The sequence below is a fragment of the Chrysoperla carnea genome, chromosome 1 (assembly GCF_905475395.1).
Source record: "Chrysoperla carnea chromosome 1, inChrCarn1.1, whole genome shotgun sequence".
Lineage (NCBI taxonomy): Eukaryota > Metazoa > Arthropoda > Insecta > Neuroptera > Chrysopidae > Chrysoperla > Chrysoperla carnea.
The window spans coordinates 100845988-100855722 of record NC_058337.1 but is presented as its reverse complement, the minus strand read 5'-3'; the positions used below and the strand labels follow the sequence as shown (position 1 = coordinate 100855722).

Here is a 9735-nt window from a genome sequence, read left to right as displayed (position 1 = left end):
AACTCCAAAAGGGGAGGTTCTATATTGAAATTTGGAATCATTATCAGTGACCTTAAAAACCTTCGAATATACTTTTTTGTCTATTTGTCGAATAATCATATGTTTGAACCAGCAGGGTGCACCCAAACCTACCGAGGGTGAATCGTGATCAGAGATCATTAAAGCCCCCAAGCGTACTTTTATTGCCCATTTAATTGAATATTTATAGAATATTGCTGTTTTGGACCTGCGAGGAGTAGGTCTCATAATTCCTGATGGTTTTCACCAATGGAAATTCCGGCTCGAATTTTTGAATGGGATTCTTTTAGGATTGGATTTTGATGTTTTTCAATTAATTTCGACTCATTTTAATTGATTTTTGAAATCATATTTATAGAAACCAGAGTCGAACTCCTACGATTTCTTTTAGTGTTTTCAGAAAAAAAAATTCAAGATATTTTTATTGTCAAGATATATTTATAGGTATATTATTATATTGTTTAAAAATAAATTATTTTAAAAATACAACATCAAAATTTATATCTAAATCCTGTAAAAAAAGCTGAGACTGTTTAGAAGATTTTTGATTCCATTTATGTTAAATACATAGTAATTGAGACAAGCTTTCATTGTGGTTAAAGTAACATTATACTCTTAGAGACTAGACGTTTCAAAGATCATTTATTTTTGAGAACTTTAAAGTAAGTTTGTAAATGCTCAGTTTGAGAATACAAACATGATAACTTCGTTCGACTTTCAACAAGCTTTAAATCGTATTGCTAATTATATTTAATCACCATGATTCCTGAAAGAGTAGAATGTTACCTTAAAAACTTTTTATTAATTCAGAGTACAATTTTAATAATTCAGTTTTTTGACAATGAATGGATTAGTTGGGCAAAAGGCGACTACGCCTAAATCAATGTCTTGACATTGAGGACCACGTATATCAATAATTTATTGTTAACGGTAAGAATTAAATTCTCGATAAAAGGGATGCTAAAAATGTATAGAGAGAAGGGTCGTCGCCTTTTGTATAGCCTAATCACGCTGAGTTACTTTACCGCGGCGTGCGGCGGCACTCTGTAAGCCGCATTTCCTTATCATTGTTTCATAGACAGTGTCTAACATTGCTTCTGATTTGTTATTGTAGTCCGAGTTCAGGTTACAACTTTTGGAAACCACCTTATTGGCTGCGTTTAGCTGAGGTGAGCACTCATTACATAAAGGGCTGACACCATACGATAATCCGTTTTGTTTTTTTTTTTCAGATACATAAGGTGCCAGTATTTTTTTTTCAGTATAGCAAACTTCAGCTGGATGCAGTCATTAGAAACGAATCAGAAACCACATTAGTAGCCATAGGTGCCATCACATACCGCGTTAATGGAGTAGAGCATTAATGTTCAGCAGTTTTGTAATATTTAAACGGGTTATTCGGAAAGATTGTTTTTGAGATTGGTAAAAAGTTTATCTTCGATTTAATTACTCCCGTCTTTTTTTTTAGGTTTTTGATAATTAAATATTGTTATTGGAAAAATCTTGTACAATATATTGTTATAGATTTGATCAACTATTTATATTAAGCCATATTTCTGAATCATGTTCGTTTGATGTCTGATTTGAACGATTTTGCTCAATTTAAACTCTCAGGCATGATGTGCAAGAGGAAAATTTTATATTTGCTGTATAGTTCTTTTTGAAATTTTCAAAAAAAGTTTTATAATCAATATCGCAAGTGTATTGTTTACACATTCTAACTAATATTATAAATGTGAAACTAACTCTGCCTGTCTGTTAGGTTTTCGACTCTAAACCATTGAACCAATTTTAATGAATTTTTAAATTAATCAATATCATGGCGAAGCCACAGACAAAACCTAATATTCTATAATTTTGCTTAATATAATAGACCAATATTTAGCCTGAATCTCGGATTCTGGTGCACTTTTAAATTATATTTCTAACCTACTCCAATTATTCTGATTCATGTTTATTTCGAGATATAAGGATTTTAAATTTGTTTTCTTAAATCTAATCGCTATTTAGACGAATTTACCATGAATTTTAAATAAGGACAAGAAACTTTCCGACCCCTTTTTCAGACTAAATATCGGTCTATAAAACATTGTCATTCACTCTAAAAATTATTATCGTGATATATTTTACAATGTTGTTCAAGAAGGTGTTACCACGTATGATAGTACATAATTTTTAATTTTCTATAATTACTAAATATGGTCATTCGACTCCGCTTGGACGCGTAAAGCTGATATCTTTCTTCTCTTTTCCAAAAATTATATACTACCATGTAAGTGGTAACTTCTTACTGAACATGCCTGTATAATAAGCACTAAAACAATTCAATAAAATATTTATTGACATAAACAATACACTTGTAATTTTCTTAATATACATAAAACAAAGTCCTTTGATTTGTTGGATTCGTCACCGTCCCGAATAGCAGAATGTATTCTAGAACTAATAAAAAGGCTAAGGGGGAGTATACAAATCCGCCATTTTTTAATGCACTACTAAATCAAGTTTAAAAATTGTTTCGCCTATAGAATGCTACATTGTCCGCAAAAAGCATGAGCTATATTTTATTTTCTACAAAATTTCGGTTCCGCATAAAAAAATTACAACCTAATCCAATTGTGAACAAAAGGGGAGACAAGTGAGGACAGGGGATGTGAAAACTATAGCGCGGTAACGACATTCATTTACTGTTAGACGGTACAAAGTTCGCTGGGTCAGCTAGTAATCATATAAAAACTATCATTGCAAATTTCAAAAAGTGTCATACAGCAAGCAGTAAGATAACAAATTTCTATTACGCATGATTTAGGATTCAAATAGACCTTTTTCACATTTTTTTTTTAAATGAAAGTAAATGTCTTGATAAATGGGCTAATTTTTTTCCCCGATTTTTTTGAAGCCATATGACCGAGAAAACAGACATTGAAAATCATTAAAATTCAAATTGGCGAAAACGATTCGGAAACACACGATGTTACACGAAGGTTGGTTTGACGTAATTTAAAGTTGATAATAATGATATATTAATATTACTGTTGACACTGTTTTATTGTCATTGCTTGTCGGATGTGACTTTTTTACAATTATTTTCATAGTGTTTTTATTGTTAAAAATAAAAAAAAGGTCTATTGAGCACAAACGATCATATCGAACACTAAACAAACTCTTGTATTACAAATTGTAGAAAATTTCATATATATTAAAAGGGATTACAATATTTAGTGAAAATACCATGATCTAATAATAGTAATGTAGTATCCATTGCATTTTCGTCCATGGATTAGCATATAAAAAACGTAAAATACAGCAAAATCTGAGATAATTGTTTGTATCAGATCTAAATTCATCAAACTCCCTTTTATTCCAAAAAGTGATTATTTGATTTCTTTAAAATAGTAATTATTTGGGATAGTTTTTAAGCGACTAAGGTGTATTGGCATTTAATCCCTGATCGATCAAAGCAATTACCTCAGATGATTGCACATCTCTCGCTGTTCGCTACTGTATCAAACAGAGCTTAATAATCAAGATATATATATATAGTGATTTGCTTATAAAAATTATCTTCTTCGATTACGTTTCACGACAATTCGTATTTTATTTTCGTTGATTACTTCACGACTATATACAGAATGTTTATTTTTTAATGGTACTAGTTCATGATTTGCACTATTACTTTTTGGGTTTTTATTTACATTCTCTGAATCATTTAAACTGTTTGAGTTATTTACACTATTGGAATTATTTACATCACTGTTTATTGATGAAGTACTTTGATTTGAGCCACAAGTATTATTACTGGTACTACCCACTTTTTCTAATTCACTTATTAAATTATTCTTTAATATTTCCACGTTTTCGTCAAAAGATTTGCGCCGATGTTGTGAGTTATTCGAAACAGGTTCATTCATTACTGATATGGACGCATCAATTAAGAATGTAAATTCATCATCCGCTGGTATTTTTAATGATGCCTGATTAGCTTCTACTGTGGTCTCGAAGTTACCTTTTGCACTTGTTATTTCAGGTACGTTTGTTTCTTTCCGATAAATTTCGCTCGTTTTAGTAGAACTTAGTGTTTCAATAGAGTTTGAAAGTGGTTTTTCTACTGTTGTCTTGACATTTTCTTTTGAGCTTATAATTTCAGAAGATTGACTCATTTTATCTGAGGACACATTTGTTTCCCCGTAACATATCTCTTTCATTTCAGAAGAGTTTAATGAATCCATAGAAATTGAAGATATTTTTTCCTCTTGTTTCTCTTTGGTTAAAGCATTTACATTTTCTAACACTTGTTTATCTTTAATGGAAAATTTATTTTTCTCTGAAATAGATTCTGTCTTTGTTATTTTCACGACATTTTCTTTTAAGCTGGTTACTTTGCTACTTTCCTCAAAGCAAATATCTTTGATTTCAGTCGAGTTCAATGAATCGATAGAAACTGAAGATATTTTTTCTTTGGTTAAAGCATTTACATTTTCTAAAACTTGTTTATCTTTAATGGAAGATTTATTTTTTTCTGCAATAGATTCTGTTGTTGAAGTTTCCCCAGCATTTCCGTTCAAGTTGCTTTCTTCAGAAGTTTGGCTTGTTTTATTGGAGTGCACGTTTGTTTCCGGAGAGCAAATCTGTTTCATTTCAGCAGAATTTGGTTTTTCAATAGACGTTGAGGGAATTTTTTCTTTAGTTAAAGCGGGTTCATTTTCTAAAACTTGTTTATCTCTAATGGAAGATTTTCTTCTTTCTTTAATAGGTCTTACCCTATTCTTCGAATTTGACGACTTATTTTCTACATTTCTTTTTGTTACTTCAGAAATTTGACTTATTTTATCGGAGTTTACATTTGTTTCCTGGTGACAAATATCTGTCATTTCAACAGAGTTTGGAGGTATTTTTTCTTCTTTTTCTTTGATTGAAGCGGATGCATTTTCTAACACTTGTTTATCTTTGTCCAACGAATTATTTTCCTCTCGAACAGATTCTGTGTTCGTCTTTAGACTTAGTGATTTACTTCTTCCTCTCGAAGAATGTGAAGGTAATTTTTGTTGCTGGGTTTCTTTGGTTTTGGTGGTTGAATTTTGTAGCACGTTTTTATCTGGAACGCGAGATCTTTTAAGAGTATTTTTATTAGAATTTGATAATATGATCTCCTCTCTATCACTCGACATTTCTTTTTCCTGAACATCTTTAGTTTTAATCAACTTTTCTAAAACTTTTTTATTCTTGGAAGGAGATTTATGCTTGCCTTTATCAATTTTCTTCGAGATATTTTTCTTGACGTTTGATGTTTGCTTAGAAGAAGATGCTTTTTTCTTGTCTTGAAATTTATTTTCAGAAACTTCTGATAATATTTCAGGTAAAGAATTTTCGGTAATATTTTCAGCACTCTTCGAGGCAGATTCGGTGCCTGATTGTTTAACTGGCGACGCTTGAAACAACATCGACATAAAGTTCTCTAAATCATCTTTAATTGGAGAAACCATCTTATTTTCAATATTTTGATCACTTTCTTTGGTATTTGGGAGTAGTGTTGAACTACTTCCCATGTTTTTATTAATATTACTTTCCTGCGTACTGACGATATCTTCAGATATTTCAGGATTATTACTCATTCTATTTTCAACAGTTATATTTTCTGGCAATTTATTTTTGGTGCTTATACTTTCATTTTTGGTATCGTCAGACCTGTTATTGTTAGTTTTATTTTCTTCCAAATTATTTTCAATGTCATTCAATTTTTCTTTATTTCGTAATTTATCTGTAATATTTTCTATTGATTTTCGGGGAGATTTTCGATATTTACGTCGAATTATTTTTACTTTATTCTGCTTAACGTTTACAGTTGTTTTTTCATTTGGCACGTTTTCAAATTTTTCACCGTTTTCTTTTTCATTGAAAGTACTTTTATTGTCAATCATTTTATAATTTATTTCGTCCATTATGTTTCCCAAAGAATGATCGACTTTATTATTAATCGAATTAACTTCTTTTTTTTCTTGCTCAGTACTAATATTCAAAGGCTCTTTTGAAACAGAGTCACTTAAATCGTTGATAAAGATTTCATCTTCGGTATCAACATCTAAATTTATAATTTCTAACATAGGCTGATTGTTTTCCTTGATATTAGTAGTTTCTTCTACGTTAACTATAGTCTCATCGATTATTTCTGAAATGATCTGACTTTTCTTAGGAATATTAGCGACTTCATTTATATTAATTTCACTACTCATTTTATTTTTGAGTGTATCAGTATTTTTTGAATGACTTTCTTCTAGATTTTTCTTATTCTCAAAGCAGTCACTAGTTAAAGCTGTTTCCTCAGAAGGTAAGCTTACGCTTGAAATTTTTTGAACTTTCTCTAAATTAGATAAAGATAACGGGTAATTTGTATCATTTTTGTCATTTGTTGTACTATCATTGTCTTTCCCGATTAGCTCTGATTGATGTTGACTTCTTTCATTTAATTCTTTATTATTCTTTTCTTCAAGTTTTCTTTCTGATTGATTTTCATTACTTAATGATTTTTCGGTATCAAAATCATTTGCGACTATATCTTGTTTTTCGTTCGGAGATTCGTTCGGAGAAGCCGTTTCGGCGATGCTATTTTTTACACTACCAATAATTTCAACAAAGTCTTCATCATCATAGATAATTTTCATAATATCCCTTTCTTTAAGTACATTTTGTGCGGTTAAACTGCTTGCTAACTCATTCACGATACTATTCTTGCCAAAATTATACTCTGAACTTGAAGAATTTTGAGTTGATTTTTTATTATTTTGTGAATTTGATTCTATCTCTGATTGTTGGTTTACTTCGAAATATGTTTCTATATTTTTATCAATATTACTATCTTCAATCGATTTCGGTGTACAATTTTCGATTTCATTATGAATTTCGTTTTTCCGTTTTCTATAACTATCCAAATCAATTTTACGTGTTTCAAGCTTCTTTTTATTAATATTTTCATATTCCAAAAACTCGCTTTGATGGAAATCGTACTGTCCGACTTCTCGATTTTCTGTATTATTATCAAATTCAGAACGAGATCTTGATCGTGACCGTTTCAATCGATCAGCGAGTGATTCGCTAGTTGTTTTACCTGGAGTTTTAGATCTGGATCTTTTTGATCTTGAATTTATAGATTTCGATCTTGATCTAGAAGTGTTTGGCTTGCTAGAATCATCATATTGATCAGCGCTTTTATCAAATTCAAAACGAGACCCTGAACGTGATCGGTTTTTTAATCGATCATTATGTGAATCACTTGGAGTTTTTGATCTGGATGTTTTTGATCTTGAATGTGCAGATTTCGATCTTGATCTATAACTTTTTGATTTGCTAGAATCATCATCTTGATCAATGCGAGATCTTCTATTAAATTCCATTGCGTCATCGAATTCTTGCTTGTGTGCAGATTTCGATCTTGATAGATAACTTTTCGATTTGCTAAAATCATCATTTTGATCAATGTGAGATCTTCTATTAAATTCGATTCCGTCCTCGAATTCTTGCTGGTGTGCAGATTTCGATCTTGATCTATAACTTTTCGATTTGCTAAAATCATCATTTTGATCAATGCGGGATCTTCTATTAAATTCGATTCCGTCCTCGAAATCTTGCTGGTGTGCAGATTTCGATCTTGATCTATAACTTTTCGATTTGATAAAATCATCATTTTGATCAATGCGAGATCTTCTATTAACATCGATTCCGTCCTCGAATTCTTGCTTGTGTTTCTTGGATCTTTTGTAGTCACCATATGTTTCAATTGTGTTTTCGTTTCGAAATTTCCAATGTTTGTTTTCATTTCTGTATAAAGTTTCTTTCTCATTCTCTGGGGAAGGCGTTCTAGGCCCTTTTCTTGGATATTCGTAATCATCGTGGTAATTCATTCGTGGATTTCTACCACGACGATTAAATCGAAAGTTACGATATTTTTCATCATAAGGATAACGACTTTCTGGATAATTATCTTTATAATTTCGATGCCTTTTCTGGTCATGATTTTCAAGATAATCATTTGAATCGTTATCTTCTTCATAATAATGATTACGAGATTTGCTCCTAGGATCATGATTGTTGTAACTATTACGATGCTTTGGGTAGCGTTCATTACGAAGATTTGGTGAATGTCTTCGATCTGATTGCCGAAAGTTTTTACATCGTGATGATTCTTCTGAATAATTTTCAGAATAAAATTGCTCATCCTTATTTAATTCTTGATCAAATTCATTTTTATTTTTATTAGAATTATCCTGAAGCGAAAATTCTTTGTGAACGATTTCCTTATCAATAAAATGATGTTCATTACTATCACACGAATTTTCATTAGATGAGATTTTATGATTATTTTCTGTCAAAAATAATTTCTGATTTTCCCTTGCACGTCTTTCATAAATATTTTCAAATTTGGAGGTTTTTTGTTCAATATTTCGTTGTTGAAGATTATTATTTTGATTAGAATTATTCTCAAGCGGCAATTCTTTGTGAACGACTTCTTTAGTGGTAAAATGATGTTCGTTTTTATCACAAGAATTTTCATTAGATGAAATTTTATGCTTATTTTCTGCCAAAAATAATTTCTGATTTTCCCTTGCACGTCTTTGATAAATATTTTCAAATTTGGAAGTTTTCTCTTCAATATTTCGTTGTTGTACGGAATTATTATCATTTTCAGGATTAATTATATCATCATCATTTAATTTACAAGCTTTGAACTTGTTTTGATATTGAATATTTTCTTTAAAAGACTGAGAAGTATTTTCTGCATTGTTTTGTGTACTTTTTTCACAATATTCATTCTCGACTTCTTCGACCTCTGCATTAGATTGTTCACGAAAGTTAGGATCGCGTTTTACTCGCTTGGCATTAAAATTTTCGTTATCTTCAACTTCAAAACGACGCTTGCTTAACTGTTGGTCTTGAGTATTTCTTCGTCTAAATTTTAAGTTTTCGATTTCAGCCTGTAATGATGTAATTTTTTTATGTTTTTTAGTTGATATATATTTAGATGTTACAAATAACGATGATATATTTTTTTTAAGTCTTTCGTTCTCTTGCTTCAATTTTTTAATTTCTTGTGATTGTGTTTCAACTTTTTCTTTCAGTTCAGTATTCTCTTTAACTAATTCATCTTTTTCTGTATTTATCTAGAAATTATTTAAAACAATACGTATGTATAAATATGGTTAACTTTTAGAAACATATGAATAATAGTTTTTACGTACTGTGTTTAGTTTTAGATTTAATGCAAATTCATCTAAGTCCTCATAAATATCATTTGAAACGCTCATGATTAATTTTGATTAATATTAATAATGAATTTTCTGTTTTTATTTTTCTTTATTAGCAATCTTTTGGCGCCATACAAATGGTTGAGTGTTGACAGTAAAAACCTGTTGACAGCTGATCTAAAATGGGTGCGTTCAGAAGTGTCAAGCCTACCCACCCCACTGTCCTGTGTGACTGTGGTGGTGGTCTGTTATTATCAGAGACTATATCAGTAATATTTTACCAATATATTCTCTGGTGTGAGTAAAAATAAATATTTTTATGTTAAAACTTTAAACTGTAAACTTTTTAAAAAAAATAAATATTTTTCTTAACGTTTAAACTAAAGTATAAAAATTTCCAAACGCGAGAATTTTCTCTACGTAAGATCAAAAACTTTTTTAATTTCTTATTTATAATACTTAACCTAGTTTTTTGCAAAAA

General features: G+C 30.2%; 1 protein-coding gene across 1 annotated transcript; it reads right to left on the bottom strand.

The window, feature by feature from the left end:
* Positions 1 to 3240: 3240 nt before the first annotated feature.
* LOC123292766 (putative uncharacterized protein DDB_G0282133) lies at positions 3241 to 9341 on the bottom strand. Its single transcript, XM_044873484.1, has 2 exons — positions 9249 to 9341; positions 3241 to 9170 (listed from the first exon to the last, which is right to left on the bottom strand). Exons 1-2 carry the CDS (start codon positions 9312 to 9314, stop codon positions 3579 to 3581), a joined length of 5658 nt encoding a protein of 1885 aa, XP_044729419.1. The 5' UTR covers positions 9315 to 9341; the 3' UTR covers positions 3241 to 3578.
* Positions 9342 to 9735: the final 394 nt, after the last annotated feature.

Coding starts and splice junctions, on each gene's coding strand:
- LOC123292766 (XM_044873484.1), bottom strand. CDS start 9,314: ATGAGCGTTTCAAATGATATTTATGAGGACTTAGATGAATTTGCATTA. Junction 9,171..9,248: donor TAAATCTAAAACTAAACACA/GTACGTAAAAAC, acceptor AATAATTTCTAG/ATAAATACAGAAAAAGATGA.